The sequence below is a fragment of the Rana temporaria genome, chromosome 4 (assembly GCF_905171775.1).
Source record: "Rana temporaria chromosome 4, aRanTem1.1, whole genome shotgun sequence".
NCBI classification, from domain to species: domain Eukaryota; kingdom Metazoa; phylum Chordata; class Amphibia; order Anura; family Ranidae; genus Rana; species Rana temporaria.
Window position 1 is genome coordinate 404,198,486 of NC_053492.1, and position 19,120 is coordinate 404,217,605.

The following is a 19,120-nucleotide window of genomic DNA, read 5'->3' on the forward strand; positions in this document are numbered from 1 at the left end:
TTCCTGTTATAGAGAAACACGATCCATGACGTCACACGACCAGCCTCGCCCCCATACAGTTAGAAACACATATGAGGGCACACTTAACCCCTTCAGCGCCCCCTAGTGGTTAACTCCCAAACTGCAATTGTCATTTTCACAGTAAACAATCCATTTTTATAGCACTTTTTGCTGTGACAATGACAATGGTCTCAAAAATGTGTCAAAATTGTCCGATGTGTCCGCCATAATGTCGCGGTCACGAAAAAAATCGCTGCTGATCGCTGCCATTAGTAGTACAAAAAAAAAAAAAATTATTAATAGAAATGCAATAAAACTATCTCCTATTTTGTAAACGCTATAAATTTTGCGCAAACCAATCGATAAACGCTTATTGCGATTTTTTTTTTTTTTTTTACCAAAAATAGGTAGAAGAATACGTATTGGCCTAAACTAAGGAAAAACATGTTTTTTTTATATATTTTTTGGGGATATTTATTACAGCAAAAAATATTGTTTTTTTTTCAAAATTGTCGCTCTATTTTTGTTTATAGCGCAAAAAATAAAAACCGCAGAGGTGATCAAATACCACCAAAAGAAAGCTCCATTTGTGGGGAAAAAAAGGACGCCAATTTTGTTTGGGAGCCACATCGCACGACCGCGCAAATGTCGGTTAAAGCGACGCAGTGCAGAATCGCAAAAACTGGCCAGGTCCTTTACCTGCATAAAGGTCCGGGTCTTAAGTGGTTAAGTTGCACCAATTTAAGCAGGTGCCATTGAAAAGAATACGGTGCAACTCGTCATGCGACTGATGGCCAAAGTTGTATGACAAATGGCGCAATTGTGAATGTGGCCTTAAAGATAAAAGAGCTGTGTACTCAGTTCAGCGAGTGATTAAATTATCTGCTGGAAGTGCTTGGGAATTGTGGTTTAATATCCCTTTAATAGTGAGTAATGGTTTGGATGTTGGTGTTTCAAGGGCAGACAAATGAAACACTATGTGGGTGTTACAATAATAATTGTTTCATCTTAGTCTGTGGAATGTGTCAGAAAACGAGAGAAAATTGTGTGTTTACAGAGAATGTTGACTTGATTGTACATTTTAGATTCACAAAAGGGAATTTGGTGTTCAAACTCTAGCCTTACAAAACTCACATGATCCAGGTAGACTGCCGAATAAACTGGAATACAGACTGTTCTGTAATTCTGATCGACAGCCTTGTGATCTAGGCACTCCAGCCAGTCAACATAACCAGGTCCCAGACCTCTACTACATCGGTAGTATTGCATGGTGATAAATTAGGCTGCAGACTGGACAGTAAAGGAATAAAAATATGGTGATGGTTCATTATAGCCCCCTCAATACTTGCCACCTTTACCCCCTCCCTGCCCAGACCAATTTTCAACTTTCAGCGCTGTCACATTTTAAAACTGCGCGATCATGCAACACTGTACCCGTATATTTTTTTACATTTTTCTTTACAAAAAAAAAAAGGGATTTTGTTATTTAATCACCCCTGTGATTTTTTTCTAAATAAAGGTAAAAAGACAATGTGTTGGGGGGGGGGAGTGTTTTTCTTTTGTTTCTGTTATAGAATTTTGCAAATAAATAATCTTTCTTAAAGGAACACTAAAGGTACAATTTAAAAAAAAAAAAAATAACATACATGTTATACTTACCTCCACTGTGCAGGTCGTTTTGCACAGAGTGACCCCGATCTGTGTCTTCTGGGGTCCCTCGGCGGCTGTCTCGGCTCCTCCTCGCAAAAGCTTTCCACGTTCATGCGAGCTCCCTCGCATGGTGGAAAGCTTTTGCGAGCGCGCTCCCGTGATACAGCACCGGCCCCACCCCCGGCGCGCCGCGTCATCCGCTGTGATTGACAGCAGCGCCAGCCAATGGCTGCGCTGCTATCAATCCGCCCAGCCTAGCCAATCAACGGCCAGGCTGGGAACCGAGCAAGATGACAAGCACGCGCCCGGGACTTTCGAACGGTGAGGTAAGTAAAACGGGGGCTGGGGGGGGGGGGGGGGCGGTGCTGTCAGATGTTTTTTTACCTTAATGCATAGGATGCATTAAGGTAAAAAAACTTTTACCTTTACAACCCCTTTAATGAATTTGGACCAACATGTATTCTGCTACATTTCTTTGTTAAAAATAACCAAAATCGGTGTATATTATTTAGTCTGTAGGAAAGTTAGAGTCCACAAACTATGGTATATATCTGAATATTGATCAATCCTGATGTGCTGTATCCAGGCCCGGACTGGGACAAAAAATAGGCCTGGGCATTTTAGACTGAGCAGCCAACTTTTCCAGAGGAACTGGGGGGGTCGTCGGTAGACATTCGTGGGGGTGGCTGGTGTCGGTCCTCCACCTGTAATGTGCAGGGACACTGTGATATAAAGGGGACTGCACTGTAAAGGGGCACTGCAATGATTACAGTGCAGACCCCTTTATATTACGATGTCCCAATCCTATTGTGGCCATACAATGCTAGTACTCTCTGTCTCCTATTGTGCCCACACTTCCCAGTGACACTGACCTGCTCTCTCTCCCTACGGGTGCAGGTACAGCGTGGCTCTCTTTCTGGTGGTCCAGGTACAGCGTGGCTCTCTTTCTGGTGGTGCGGGTATAGCGTGGTGGTGGCGCTCTCTCTCCCTCTCTGCTGGTGTGGCTATAGCGTGGCTCTCTCTCTGGCTTCCCCCAGCACAGTCCTCTCTCTTTTTTTTTTTTTTCCTTCAGTAGTCACTCAGCTTCTTCCTGGGTTCCAGGCTCTCACTCTTTCCCCCAGCAGAGTGAATGCTGGGGGCTGAAGTCTGCTGCCTGTGGACAACAATGGGGCTTACAATCCTCCAGTACTACATGACCCATGAGGCACCGCTAGCCTCTTCTGATTGGCCCTCATTGAGGCCAATGGGGACTGTAGAAAGTTGGCACTCTGCTGAGAGGAAAAGGGGGGCGAGCGGGGGAGATATGTTGACATCCCGCAGCTAGCCTCCCCCTTGTCACAGCGCGGCCGCTTGTGTTTAGTGGCGAACGGCTTGCCTCCCCATAGCGACCTCTTCCCCGTCGGCTGCGGGGCGCATGCATGAAGCGGCGGCCTAGGTTGCCATGGATCATGGACTTAGTAGGCGGAGAATGCCTCTGCTCCTCCCACCAGCGGCCGGCACTGCATGAAGCGCAGAACATCAGCGGTCGGCTCGGCATGTCAGAACCCGCAGCAGCCGGCCCTGCATGTCACAGCCAGACATGCGGCCCAGAAGCCCCCCGACCCATCGGGCAAACGCCCAGTCTGCCCTATGGCCAGTCCGGGCCTGGCTGTATCTTATTTCTTGAGGCCCAAGAATGTCAGGACAGTACGAATATCCCCCAAATAACCTATTTTTGGAATGTAGACTGTACAAGGTATTTAGTAAGTGAGTTTTTTGTAATATTTTGTCATAATTTTGGTGAAAATTTAGACATTAATATATCAGTGATACGTCTGCCATTTGCTGCCTGTTTTAAAAATTCAAGCAATTATGGCCACCATTAGACATTGTGAGATTAGATCCAGAACTTGTCTTGGTATTGTGTCAGGGATTCATTCTTGAAGAGTGAGAGACTTGGCCATCTTTTCAGAAAGACATCACACTATTGATTTGTACTTTAAGCCAAGATTATACTACAGAAAAGAAAGGGACCGATCTGGTGTTCTGCCCAGGCATTGCCCTTTTTCTTTCTGTAATATACCACATATGTGCAAATAGAATAGTTCTTAAAGCTGAGCGCTAAGCTTCCTATAAAAAGAAAGAAAAGCGCTGTGTACAACCATCGGAAAAAAGAAATGCATTTTACCTACAGATCAGCCTATAATAAGGTTTACCTGTAGGTAAAATGAATATCTCCTAAACTTGTACGGTTTAGGAGATATTCACCTTGCATGCAGCCACTGACATCAGCGGCACATGCGCTTTTGAAGGTCCGGCGGATGCTGCAGGAAAATCAGAGCTCCTTTGCCAGAACGGAGGACTCCTGTGCGGCTCCGGCCACTTGCAGCGCCGAAGCCGTGAACCGGGAAGAAATGCAGAGGCAACATGTCCGCTCCCTCAGCGGTGCAGGTACTTCGTTCTAAGGTAAGTATTTCATAATGAGCTAGTATGTGGAGCATACTAGCTCAATTTGCCTTTTGCCTTACAGGTTTTTTTTGTGGTAAGGGGATAAAACCGCTTTAACATCTCAGTCTGGGTCACATGACTCGTTCAGCAGCTCTAAAGTTAAAAAGATTCTCCTGTGTGGGAGTTTAGGGCTTATGTACACATAGCCTAGTATAGTGATGGCGAACCTTGGCACCCCACATGTTTTGGAACTACATTTCCCATGATGCTTACCTACACTGCAGAGGGCATGAGCATCATGGGAATTGTAGTTCAAAAACATCTGGGGTGCCATACTTCCCTGGCAGGGGAGACACCATAATCATGAAGGTGGTTCTCCCAGGGCGAGGCTCGGCCATTGCACTCCGGCTGTGCTGACCCCTGCGATTTCCCCAAATGCAGGAAAACTAGACTGCATAATTTGTGGTAGTGGGGGACTGCGTTCGCGCTTTCCCCTGAAGGAAAAAAACATCTGGGGTGCCAAAGTTCGCCATCACTGGCCTAGTATGACCACCTGCCGCGGGAAAACGTAAAATGCTGCAAAATCATGGTGTGATTTTTGTGGCGGCAGTCAAAACGTTCCTATCCTAAACGCGATTATTCTGCATTCAGGAAAGGGCGGTTTAGGAGCATTGGCAAAAAAAGCGCCAAAAGCTCCTAAACTCCAAGTTTAGGAGATCTAGTGTACATGAAGCCTAAGTGAAGTGTATGTGATTTTGTTTGTGCAATTTGTCGCGCAACAATTGCGGTTGAATTGCACCGCATTTGAGTTGCTATTGAGAAATCATGGCATTGCAAAAGCGTCCCACGTTTTTCCACGATTCTGAATCGCAAGCAAAATTGTGGTGATTCTGCCCGCAATTCAGTATGCCTAGGTGTGAATGGAGCTTTACTGTAAGGGTCTTTCCACACATGCTTGTCTGTTTTTTATATGGCGCCGCTGATCCCTGCTGAGCAGGCGGATGACAGGTCCTTCTCCACTCACTGTGCAGAGATGGACCTGTCAAAGTGCGGCTTTCCTCCTATGGATGAAAATAGATTGCCTGTCCTTTTTCATTTGATCCCATCCTGCAGACGGAGGGAAAATCCGTCTGGCTTTCACGGACAGGATTGGACCGGATATCGGTGTATGACATCCGCCGCTCCATAGAGGCGAATGGAGGGTCTGGACCTGATCGGAGTGCCCGTGTAAAGGGCCCAAACAAAAAAAATAAAAACCTTTGGTGGAGCTGCTTTTACCTTTTTTACTTTTTTAATATCTGAGCCCACCGCAGGCTAAAAATAAAAATCTGCATTATGCAGAGCGAGCTTTTATGGCTTCTTGTGCTGATCATTCCAAAGAACAAAGGTCAGTAACCCATAGCAACCTGTCAGCGGTCATTTTACCTTTCTCTCTGACTGCTGTAAATTGATGAGCAGTTAGTTTGTAATCATTTTGATTTGTTATTGTGGCATACTGCGGTTTGCCCATTAGCATTGTTCTCACTGTAATAAATCGGTTGAGTTTCAGGAAAATATCTTGCGGCCAAAATTAGTTTGGGTTGTCAGGAGTTGTAAGGCTTATAAAAAATGCATTGGGTGTTGTATATCTTCATGGTAACACTACACCCAGAAGATTCATTTCATGTGATGGAAACTGCTAGTTTTCTTTCTGTGTTCTCATTAGACATCCCATAATATGCACTAGCTTGTGTACTGTTGATGGTATTTAACAGCCTTATTGCAAGAAACATTGTTGACCCTAACCCTATCAAAAAGTTATTGGCTTTATCCAGTACTAGTCATTGGCGTTTAATTGCCCCTTCCACTAGTCTTCCATTGGCTGCTTGGTTCTCTGAGGTAACATTTACACCTACACTATATTGTCAAAATTATTGGGACACCTGCCTTTACATACACATGGGGCCGGATTCAGATACAATGGCGTATCTGTCCGGCCGGCGTAACGTATCTCCGATACGTTACGCCGCTCTAACTTTGGGCGCAAGTTCTTTATTCAGAAAGAATCTGCGCCTTAGTTACGGCGGTGTAACGTATGTGTTGCGGCGTAAGGCCGCGTAATTCAAATAGGGATGTAGGGGGCGTGTTTTATTCAAATGTGTCTTGACCCCACGTTTTTTACGTTTTGTTTGAACGGCGCATGCGCCGTTCGTAAAATATCCCAGTGTGCGACGAGTCAAAACTCGTCGCGGGAACGACGGGCATACTTAACATTAGCTACCCCTCATATAGCAGGGGTAACTATACGCCGTCGTATCTCTTTCTGAATCCGGTCCACAAACTTTAATGGCATCCCAGTCTTAGTTCGTATGGAGTTCAATATTGAGCTGGCCCACCCTTTGCAGCTATAACAGCTTCAACTCTTCTCGGAAAGGCTGTCCACAAGGTTTAGGAGTGTGTCTATGGGAATGTTTGACCATTCTTCCAGAAGCCCATTTGTGAGGTCGGGCACTGATGTTGGAGAGAAGGCCTGGCTTGAAGTCTCCGCACCAATTCACCCCAAAGGTGTTCTATCGGGTTGAGGTCCAGACTCTGTGCAGGCCAGTCAAGTTCCTCCCCCCCAAACTTACTCATCCATGTCTTTATGGACCTTGCTTTGTGCACTGGTCCAAATCATTTGGTGGAGGGGGGATTATGGTGGGGGGTTGTTTTTTTGCTTGGAACCCTAGTTCCAGTGAAGGGAAATCTTAAAGGGGTTGTAAAGGTAAAAAATGTTTTCCCTAAATAGCTTCCTTTACCTTAGTGCAGTCCTCCTTCACTTACCTCATCCTCCGATTTTGATTTTAAATGTCCTTATTTCTTCTGAGAAATCCTCACTACCTGTTCTTCTGTCTGTAACTACACAAAGTAATGCAAGGCTTTCTCCCTGGTTTGGAGAAAGCCACTTGAGGGGGGAGGGGCGAGGAGGCAAGTCGGGACACTCTCTACTTTGCAGATAGAGAAAGGAGCTGTGTGTTAGTGCATCCTGACACTCCTGCTCGCCCCCTCCCCCCTCATGAGGCTTTCTTCACACAAGGGAGAAAGCCTTGCATTACTGTGTGGAGTTACAGACAGAAGAACAGGAAGTGAAGATTTCTCAGAAGAAATAAGGACATTTCAAAGCAAAATGGAAGGATGAGGTAAGTGAAGGAGGACTGCACCAAGCTAAAGGAAGCTATTTAGGGATTTTTTTTTTTACCTTTACAACCCCTTTAAGGCTTCGTCATACCAAGACATTTTTGGAAAATGTCATGCTCCGAACTTTGTAGCAACAGTTTGGGGGATGGCCCCCTTCCTGTTCCAACATGTCTGCGTAGACAGTCCAAAGTACTTAAAAAGAGGCATGGCGAGTTTTTTGAAGTTGTAATTTTTTTGTCAGTTTTTTTTTTAAAAGAAATTGAAAAAAAATGTTCCACTATTTTTTTTATATATATATATATATATATATATATATATATATATATATATATATATATATATATATATATATATATATATATATATATATATATTTACTCGAGTATAAGACGGGGCACCTAATTTTACCACAAAAAACTGGGAAAATGTATTGGCTCGAGTATAAGTCGAGGGTGAGAATGCAGCAGCTACTGTAAGCAGAAAAGAGGGTCAACAATGCCCATTTGCAGCCTGACCTCACTGTGCCCATTTGCAGCCTGACCTCACTGTGCCCATTTGCAGCTCTTCAACTCGACCATGGCAGGATCCGTTACCTTTGCAGCCTGACCTCACCGTGCCCATTGCAGAATCCGATCTGTGTACCCAAGTCCGTGACACATTCAGACGGCGGCCGTGCAGTTTTTAAAACTTGCGCTCCTCCTTGTGCTATTCTCGCGAACGAGAAGGCGATCGTGATAGGCGGAACACTGAACACAGTGTTTGCTGGGAAACCGAGTGTTCCGCCTATCAGGGAACAGCACAAGGAGGAGTGCAAGTTTTTAAAACTGCACGTCCGCCGTCTGAATATGTCACGGACTCGGGTACACAGATCGGATTCTGCAATGGGCACGGTGAGGTCAGGCGGCAATAGACTAAGGTATGCTGACTTTTTTTTACCATACAGACCCTAAAGCAGTACAGCATCAACATATGTGATCAGGGATACTAACTGGTAACAGTATGTGGTAAAAAAAAAGTATTTGTTTAACTGTTTTTTTTTTTTTTTTTTTTGCATACAGTAGTGTTACCATATTGACACTGTACTACTCTTGGGAGGTGATCATGTTTATTTTTTTTAACACTATGATTGCCAATAATCACTGTTCTAAGCAATCTGTTTTATGAATAGGATCCATTTTTGGCCATTATGTACTATTTGGGCAGCTGTGATTGGCCACAGCTATCACATGGTACAGTGTGCTGTGATTGGTTATCTGTACCATTTGATCACTGTGACCAATCAGAGATCAACACAATAGTACCTAATGAATGGCTATGAATGAAAGCCATTCATTGTGTACAACAACTGTCATGTGATGGCTGTGATTGGTCACAGCGATCACATGATACTGGGTCCGGTACACTAATCTGTCATTAGACACATCGGTTGACAGATTGAGCCGCAGCGTGGCTGCCAGAGCACACAGTAGGCGCTCATATGTCACATTACAATAGGCAAGGTGGGATGCGGTTAAGCAGTCAATCTGTTCTGTCTGGTTTGTTTTTCAGTCTTTTGAGTTCATATTTGAGGCCCACTGGTTTGAATGACTCATTAATGTATCATTAGACCTTTAATTTTACTTTCACGTTGGCTAATACAATCTTTGTGTAAATAAGACACAGGAACCCGAAATGATAAGATTATTTTATTATAAATATATTTCGGGATCACAACACTATACAGAACAATTCAAGATGCCAGATTGGAAGCAAGACATATGGGGGGGACAGAGGGAGACTGTGTATAGAGTACAGGGAATGGGGAATGTTTGAATGAGGGGCATTCTGTAGGCACAGTCTACAATAGACATGGTAAGTGTGTCTTTGTGGTTGATGGTGTTTTGTAATGTCTTCAGCAACATTCCCGCAACTCTTCATTAGCTGGCAGTATCGGTTGCTATGTGTCCTTTCGTTCAGCCTAAGCTTTTTATTTTTTTTGTAGCTGTGAAAGTCATGTGGGTGCTACAGTCTGGATCCAAGAAGATGCTTTTCAGTGCAGTGCCATGTCTTCATCTCTAGGCAGTTACTTAAATAGGTCGTAAACCTCAGAAAAACAAACCCTGCAAGACAAAGGCATAATGAGCTAGTATACATCGCATACTAGCTCATTATGAGATACTCACCTTGGAATGATGCCCTGGATCGGACCTCCAAGTACAGCGCAGATATCACCCACCGGCGTTACTACTGGGTTCGTGACCCCAGACCTGTGATTGGCTGGATGCGTGCAGGAGCCACCGGTCACGGCACGACTCCTGAAGAAACGGCTCCAGCGGCCCATTTCTTCAGTGCGTATGCGCTGATGACGTCGGTGGCTGGGCATATACTGAATATCTCCTAAACTGTGCAAGTTTAGAAGATATTCAAGGTACCTACAGGTAAGCCTTACCTTCAGGTAAAAGTGGTGTAAGCGTTTATAACCACTTTAAAGGCATTGCACACTTTGGGGTAGATTCAGGTAGGGGCGCGCAATGATACGGCGGCGCAGCGTATCGTATTTACGCTATGCCGCCGTAACTTACATGAGCAAGTGCAGTATTCACAAAGCACTTGCTCCGTAAGTTGCGGCGGCGTAGCGTAAATGGGGCCGGCGTAAGCGCGCGTAATTCAAATATGGAAGGGGGCGTGTTTAATGTAAATGTATGATGACCTGACGTGATTGATGTTTTTTAAAGACGGCCGTGTACATATCCCAATGTGCATTGCTTCCAAGAACGGCGCAACGACGTATTGGTTTCGACATGAACGTAAATTACGTCCAGCCCTATTCGCAAACTACGTAAAAAATTCAAATTTCGAAGCGGGATCAACGCCCATACTTAACATTGGCTGTGCCTCCTAATAGCAGGAACAACCTTACGCCGAAAAAGCTTAACGTAAACTACGTAAATACATTGCGACGGGCGTACGTACGTTTGTGAATCGGTGTATGTAGGTAATTAGCATATTCAACGCCAACAACAACGGAAGCGCCCCTAGCGGCCAGCGTCAGAATGCACCCTAAGATACGACGGCGTAAGAGACTTATGCCAGTCGTATCTTAGGCAAATGTCGGTGTATCTAGCTTTCTGAATACAGAAAGTTGATACGCCGGCGCAGATTTGATTTTACGCGGCGTATCTATGGATACGCCGGCGTAAATTCTATCTGAATCTACCCCTTTAAATGTTATTGTTTTACCTAGGTTTTTTCTTTTTCTTGGGAGGGTGTATGTGATCAGCAAAGGGCCAATCGGCACTGTCCAGACAGAAGGTCAGCAGTCCTGTATCCTGATAGGTCAGTTCAGTGCCGTATGAAAGCTCCTACTACAAGCTTTAACCAGACACCAATAGAAGTCACAAGACTGCTCTATACGGCTGATGAGAAAAGACATTTAGCAGTTTATATTTACTAAAATAATTGCATTTCCATGTTCTGTGGGAGACCAGATATAGTGAATGCAGGGTCCTGGGTTTAGAAACACTTTAATACAGCTGGTCACAAAAATAATCCACAGGGACTTTTGGTCGTTTTTATTAGTCTTCCTCTTACATCTCATGCTAAGTTTTACAATTGCTCTTGCCGCTGTGAGCCCCATAGCGTGTCTGCTAGTTTGAAGCAAACTATTAGGATTTGGAAGCAAAACGTATTATACCATGTAGATATGTGGAGAGCCTGCTGTCGCCCTATCCCGACACAGAGGGTGGTATTGCTGCGATCTGCCATGCAGCTTTCTTGTCTACAATTCCTAATGTACATACACTGGCACCTCCGCTATGTATTTACTGTATATGGCTCTGGGATAACCTTCATTCTCATTTCTCAAAAACACTGGATATTTTGTTTAAGGATTTAGGTGCAGCAGAAGGCGCATTGATTTCTGTTTCGTATAGTTATATATACACAGTAGCTGGCATGTGATTGCACTCTATTTAGATATTGTTTTAAAGAGAAACTTTACTGGTTTTGGCCCAGTTGTATTTATTTTTATACGCACATTGGGGCCGCAGGGTTCTCATGGCACGTCGACATCTCGGCACTTCCATTTCTATAAATACCCGATCCTCAGGTGGAGTGCAGGGGCTTCTGCATTGGAAGTTGAATAGTTTTATTTCAAAAAGACTGAGGATCAGAAGGGGGAATGCATGTTTCCTTGAAAGGAAATATTTCTTTAGGGAAATGGAACCCTTCCGCTGCTCCTTTCCTTCTGCAAATGCGTGTTGCCTGGTTGTCATTCTGTATTCTCTTTTAAAGCGAGGTTCCTGGCATAATTTTTTATTTTTTTTTGCAAGCTAAAACTAAGCACATTAAATGGTCCCTAAAACATATTAATAGCTCCCCAATCATTCCAGAAATCATTGCAAACACTTGCCTCGTATAACATGTGAATGTGTGACTGGCTTTCAATTAAACCGGTTCACACATGTCCGGATTCGCATCCAATTCTTATAACATGTGAATGTGTGACTAGCTTTCAACTAAACCGGTTCGCACATGTCCGGAGGGGCCGCAGTGCGATTTTTGGGTGGGGTTCAGTAGCGAATTCAGGGAAAAATTTGCACCTGAACTGGTGAACAAAGATGCACTGGACTCTGGTGGATGTCAGTGGACATATTTCCGCTGACACCCAGCAGACATCCGATCCGATAAAAATAGACGTATGGCGATATGCGATGGACATGCAGTCCATTTCCATCCGGCTGTCCCATAGAGAAGAGCGGACTGTGTCCATGTCCACTCTGCATAGCGGAGCAGACAGGACCTGTCATCCGCCTGCTCAGCAGGGAGCTGGCGGATTCCGCTTGGACAGATCCGCTCCATCTAAAAGGGGCCCAAGACCCCATGTACCCTGAATGTTTACCCCAGTGCATGGGTTTCTGGCATTTCGCTGGAGACAGAGGGCACAGGTGTCCATCCCTTCTGTTGGCAAACTCTGAGAGGCTGACGACTGCTGTGGCTGGACAGGGCACCTAGAGGTATGAAAGGTTTAGGTCAGTATGCCCTCAGGGATAAATGCCTAGAACACAAGAAGTTTGCATTCTGGGCATAGTACCTCTGTTGCCCCAACACTATGCATGCTGCAGTTTGTGTTTTGCTGGTTATCGTGTTGCCCATATCGTGACATCTCGGTTGATTATTTTGCAGTTAAGGCATTTGCCAATTTTCCATGACTTGAACACAAAGCTTGCCAATGTTCTATTATATACAGTTCCTGTGGTGATTCCAGGACTCATAACTTCAGAGATAATTTTTAGCACAGCTTTACTTTCCTTCTGGTTTCAAACGGTGGAACTGCCTGTTCTTCAAGGTCATACTTCCAACAGTACTTGGTGTGTTTTCCTCTGCAGTTGTTAGTGCTAATAATGCAAGGTTGCAGATTCAAATTTCCTTTGTACATTTACAGAAAAAGGCCGTAATATGCCTCCTTGTAAATAGAGAAAAAGAATTTATATAGTATTAATCCGTTTTGTCTGGGCTTTACACTTGGTACAGATAAATAGACACAACATACACACATTCTATCTAGATTTAGAAGTGGTTGAGGTATGGAGAGTTCCAATGTTGCAACAGATACTAAGTGATCATACTAAACTAATCTACTGTATATACTGTATAAGTATAAGCCGAGATTTTCAGCCCTTTTTTTAGGGCTGAAAATAGCCCCCTCGGCTTATATTTGAGTCTGTGTACCTTTTTCGGGTTGCGGGCGTCCATTTTTCAAAAGTCGCGGCTTCCCCCTTGTCCGTGATAGGCGTTTGACACTGTGTTCTGCTACCGCCTATCACGGAGGTTCTCTCATCCTCTGACTTTCCCAGCAGACATTGTGTTCAGTGGTCTGCCTATCATGGACGTTCTCTTTTCCGAGGAAAGAAGGTCTGTGATTGGCGGAACACTGAACGCAGTGTCTGCTGGGAAACTGAGGATGAGAGGACCTCCGTGATAGGCGGTAGCCGAACACAGTGTCAAACGCCTATCACGGACCAGGAGGAAGCCGCGACTTTTGAAAAATGGACACCAGCGACCCGACATGTACACTGACTATCACGGAACGAATGAGACCAGGAGGAAGTCGCGTCTTTTGAAAAATGGATGCCCGCAGCCTGTCAAGAATACAGGGACAGTGAGAATGGGCACAGTAAGGCTACAATGGGCACAGTGAGAATAGGCACAGTATGGCTGCAATGGGCACAGTAAGGTTGCAAATGGGCACAGTGAGGCGTGCAAATGGGCATTGTTGACCCACTTTTCACGCTTACAGTAGCTGCTGCATTCTCACCCATTCTTATACTTGAGTCAATAAGTTTTCCCAGTTTTTTTGTGGTAAAATTTAGGGCCTCAGCTTATACTCGGGTCGGCTTATACTCGAGTATATACGGTAAGTGGTCTAATGCTCTGAAACGTGAATGTCTTCAAAACCAATAAATGACCTACCTGTTTTTCATATGATTATTAATTGATGACTATTCAAACAAATTTTAGGTTCAATGCACACTATAAGCTAAAAAATCCTGGATGTAAAACATTCATTATATCGTTTTTTTTATACCAGCTTTTAGCAGCAGTTTTTTTTTCCCTCTTCCAAAAATATTAAAAATTTTCTGCTACTAGAAGCTGAAGCTTCAAAAATGCTTCTGGACTAAAATAGTGTGGATGGACACATAGGATAACACTATTTGCTTCTAGGAGCAGAATTATTTTCATTATTATTATTATTATTATTATTATTATTATATTTTTTATTCAAATTTTTTTCTTTGTCGCCTACATGTACAATAAAATTACATAAACCTCCAGAACATTATATAGGCCCTGTAGAGTAAAAAGGTGATCATTGCAAATGTTTGTTTGATGTGATACTTGCACAACTGTTTATTAAATGCAAATTTTATGTAAAAAAAAAAAAAAAAAATTATTGCAAAACCACACCATATAATACCCATTTTTGGTTAAAATATAGAAGACGAGGTTACATTATGTAAATAGATCCCTAACATTCCATGTTTTAAAATTGGGTGCGCCTGCGATATCGCCAAAAATGATGGGGCCCATAAATCGCCATAGGTGAGGCATTTAAAAAACGTTCTAGGTCATCAATTTCGAGTTAACTAGAAGCTCTTGTGCTAGAATTATTGTTCTCACTCTGCGGTTCTCGGCGATATGTCACATGTGTGGTGTGACTGCAGTTTACATACCCGTACGCAACCTGGGCTTGCGTTTGCGCTGGTGTGCGGGGCAGTGGGGGTTTTGGCATTTTTTTGTAAGTGTGTGTGTGTGTGTGTGATAGATAGAGAGATATATAATAATTTAACGCGATTGCCATAACAAGGGGTTAATAAAACCCTATGTGATAGCATTGGGCAGGTGACAGGTACTCTTTTTGGAGACATTAGTGGTCTAATAGACGCCAGTGTCTCCCCTTCCCTTCACACCATCTAACCAAGCACAGATCGGCTTGGTTAGATGTGTCTCCTGGCTGTGTTGGCCAGGAAAGTGTGCATATGAAACTTGAGGTGACATTGCTTCCAGTTTCATTGTTTACATGTGAGATCAAGGCATGGATTTGCCTCGGTCTCGCTGCAGTCTCTCTCACCCCGCTGGCAGATGTGTTCCTGGGTGTTGGTAATCATGAGACAGCCTGGGAACCATGGGGGGGATAAGCATGCCCCCCTGCCCATGGGAGGGGGGGGGGGGGGGAGATGAGCGGACACAGCGTGGCTATGGATCTGTCACATCACTTTCATTTCGAAGCCGAGAGTCGGCTCTACAAAACCCACACTTGTGATCAAAGGTTCACTCTTTGGACTTGCATAGTACTTCCAAAGAGCTTAACTGGTTAAGACTAGTGTGCATGGAGCCTTAGGTTGTTTACTGTAGAGTCTTCCTAGTTGTACAAGTGCATTCATTATTTTTGGACTAGGAAAAAATATAATTACTTTGAATGCTGACCTGTTGAAACAAAACTAATGACTTTTTTTTTCCGCCCCCCCAGGTGTAACAATTCTCTGTACTCCTAACGATACAGCATGGAACCAGAGATTATCCGAATGTACTCTTCATCCCCGCCACCTCTTGACAGTGTCCCAGATGATGATGAAGATGACGAGTTTGGAGAGTTTGGAGGATTCTCTGAAGTCAGCAACTCTGGAATGGGATTTGCGGACTTTGATACAGTTAATTTTCCTAAAGGGCGAGAGGACTTCATCCCATCAAAACACTTTTTGCCGATACACGATTACACCGATAGCTCTGTAAATAACTTTACTAGCATTACCTCGATTAAAGCTGGTGAGAACGTCTCTGAAATCAGTAGTTCTAAGAAGGGACTTTCATCCGTGTTTGAATCAAACACCAACCATGAAACCACCCAGTTCAATGATGCTGCACTTGATAATAAAGGGAGCTCAGGGGAGATCGAAACACAGCTAAACTCTGAAACCCATGTTTCTTCTATTGACAATGCGGATTTGGTATCTAGAGGCCAGGATCAAATGGTAAGCACTTGTAATGGAGAGCAAATGCATAGTCTAGAAAATCTAACCAATGGGTTTACAGTGGTAGATTCTGCTAACCCTCAGGGATTTCAAAATGTCGACAGTATGGGGCACTCAAAGGGATTTCAGTCTATTCGTTCTCATAGTCCAGATTTAAGCATAGACTTTTCACCACCCAGCCCTGGTGATGATTTTGAAGCGTTTGCCACATTTTCAAGTAAAGACGCTGTAGACTCGGATGTTACAGAGCAGCAAGCACACATGGGTTTGCGCGAAGAACAGACTCCAAGTATTAAACTTGATACTAAATTGAGTAGATATGAAGATGGAATCATCTTGGCTCCAACGGAAGTACTTAATGAATCTGTCTCTGAAGACAGAATAGACTCTGATTTATCACCCGTCGATCCTCCTTTAGAACCAGATACACTAACATTTGACAGTGTTCCAATTCCTATTTCCATGGCACCTGAAACGAGTATATCTGATAGTTTGCACTTACCGGATACCGAAACAACTCCTGGACTTACACTAAGTTATAATGAAGATGCGTTAGAAAGTTTTGATGGTGATGGTTCTTTAGCACATGAAAATTCACTGGATAGAAAAGAGTTGGCGCTCGATTTAAATCAAGAAAATGAGAATACCAATATTGGGAATATTTCGTATGATAGTTCGTTTGGAGATTTTAATGCTGCTACTGAAGAATCGCCTCCACCTTTAACGGACAATAGCGACTCAAATAATGCACACTTTCATGCACCTTTAGACTTGGCTATGAATGAGTTGGAGGATGATTTTGGTGACTTTAAGGATACAAACATTGACTCTTTTCACGAAGAACAGATCGTAAATTCAGAAGAACTGTCATTGCCCAGTGTTGCTGAAGAACAGTCTCCGCAAAAGCCCAGTGAGGAAACGGATGAATTCAGTGACTTTGGTCATTTTGTTTCTTTAGAGAAAAAAGAAGACTGGAGTACTGTGCAAGACTCGAACGAGTTTGCTGACTTCGGTACGGCAGGCAGTTTTCCACAGCCTCCAGAATGGAATGCATTCGAGGAGGACCAGGAGGAAGGTTCATCGTGGGCTGCGTTTGAAGATAAGAAAACAGATTCCCAGGCCAAGTCTGATGACTGGCAGTCCTTTAGGACAGATATGCCCTCTAGTACTGATGATCCGGTCATAAACTCAGAAAGTGTTGACTTGCCTGCATTTCATGACTCCGAGTCAAGTTTAATTTGTGAAGATTCAACACTTTCCTTCCAGGTAATTTAATAAACATGTGCACTTGTTTTATTCTTTATGTCAGGGGTCTCCCAAACATTCTAAAGGAAGGGCGAGTTTACTGTCCTTCAGACGGATTGTGCCCAGTGGGAGTGAATTATGCAAACATAAGAACTTGCTGGTCCAGGTGAAATAGGAAACCTGATGATTTCATGGGTGCCCGCCCCGGCTCACCTCCGCATACAACCAACAATGAAAGAGATGGCTGCACTCCAGGATCAATCAAAATTCTTTAATATCCAAACATCCCAAGTGTTCCGAACAGACAGGCAGGTTTATAACACTTTGGGCTGTTCGGATATTAACCACTTGCTTACTGGGCACATATACCCCCTTCCTGCCCAGGCGAAATTTCAGCTTTCGGCACTGTCACGCTTTGAATGAAAATTGTGCGGTCATGCAAGGTGGTTCCCAAACAAAATTGACGCCATTTTTCCCCCCACAAATAGATCTTTCATCTGGTGGTATTTGATCACCTCTGCGCTTTTTATTTGTTGCGCTATAAACAAAAAAAGAGCGACAGTTTTGAAAAAAACACAATATTTTTGACTTTTTGCTATAATAAATATCCCAATTTTTTTTATAGAAAAAAATATATCTTTTTTTTCTCAGTTTAGGCCGATACGTATTCTTCTACATATTTTTGGTAAAAAAAAAAATCGCAATAAGCGTATAGTGATTGGTTGCGCAAAAGGTTTTTTTTTTTACTAGTAATGGCGGTTCCCTGCGATTTTTGTCAGGACTGCAATATATTTTGGCGGACACATCGGACACTTTTGACACATTTTTTGGGACCCTTCACATTTATACAGCGAATAGTGCTGTAAATGTTATGCACTGATTACTGTATAAATGTGACTGGCAGGGAAGGGGTTAACACTAGGGGGCGAGGAAGGGGTTAAATGTGTTCCCTGGGAGTGATTCTTACTGAGGGGGGAGGGGACTGACTAGGGAAGGTGACCGATCTTTGTCCCTATGTACAAGGGACACAGCATCGATCTCCTCTCCCTGAGAGAACATGGATCTCTGTGTTTTTAAACACAGAGACCATGTCCTTGGCAGTGTAACAGCCGATCGCGGGTACGTGGCGGACATAGCGGCCGCCAGGCACGCGCATCGGCATCCCAGTGACGCGCCGGGAACGCGCGCGCCCCCCAGTGGCTGAAGGAGCCAAGGTCATAAAAAGACGGCCTCCTGGACCTGTAGAGCAACCTTGTGGCTGTCTTTTTACAGTGGCCCGGGTCTCAAGAAGTTAAAGAATTTTAATTGATCCTGGAGTGTAGCCATCTTTTATTGTTGGGAGTAAATATTTCCAGTATTGGGGGGGGGGGGGGGAATAGTTGATGTTGTTGGGAGGAGTAGTGTCCCATTTTTTGTTAGTGGCAGGAATTACGCCCCATTGTTGGTGTCAGTGGCAGGAACAATGCCTCAAGGGCCAGACAAAGGCAACCAAAGGGCACCGCTGCATTTTGGGTTGGATCTTCATTCATGAAGTGGTGAAAGGTTCCTTTTGTCCCGTGTGAATCACTGGACAGCAGGGAATATAAACTGGGAAAAAAATGGTACGATGATAATGCTACTTTTATAGGTTTATTGACAACCTGGGCCCTAAAATCTCTGGGGTGTTTTGTATTTATGTAGGGATCAGAGGTGCTTTGGAGAAATGATAGAGATGAAAATCCATAAATATTGGCAGATATTAGCTGTAGTTTGGTATTTTAGTTTAATTGCTGATTTTATGTAGCATATGAAGTAGAATTGTTGTGTTTTTGGTATAATTGGGCAAGGCAAGAAAGCTTTAAAGTGGATGTAAACCCGGTTCATGAAATTTGAGCTGGGCACATATATCTGCAGTATTTTGTTATCTCTTTTCAATGAGCTAAGCCTGAATCTTTTGTCAAAGGAGGTTGCTAACATAGATTAGCAGGGAGCAGGTCCTATTACAAAACAGCTCTGAGAGTCTCTGCCTATGAGCAGGGGGTGTGTGCCTTTCCTCCAATCAGCAATGTTAGCTATCTTGGCTGTATGCCCAGACATCACACTCTGTGTTAACCAGGAAGAGAAAATCTCCTAACAAAAACTTTCTAAACAGT

At 43.8% G+C, this 19,120-nt stretch overlaps 1 protein-coding gene and 1 non-coding gene across 4 annotated transcripts in view; both read left to right on the top strand.

The window, feature by feature from the left end:
• Positions 1–19,120, top strand: part of AFTPH (aftiphilin) — a 94,035-nt gene that overhangs the window by 19,209 nt on the left and 55,706 nt on the right. For all 3 annotated transcript variants that reach the window (XM_040351232.1, XM_040351233.1, XM_040351235.1), the window contains exon 2: positions 15,242–17,009. In XM_040351232.1, the coding sequence (XP_040207166.1) occupies positions 15,276–17,009 (1,734 nt within the window). In that variant the 5' untranslated portion in view covers positions 15,242–15,275. The remainder of the gene's footprint in view (positions 1–15,241; positions 17,010–19,120) is intronic.
• LOC120938455 lies at positions 4,410–4,574 on the top strand. Its single transcript, XR_005749070.1, has one exon. It is a non-coding gene; the product is annotated as a U1 spliceosomal RNA (small nuclear RNA).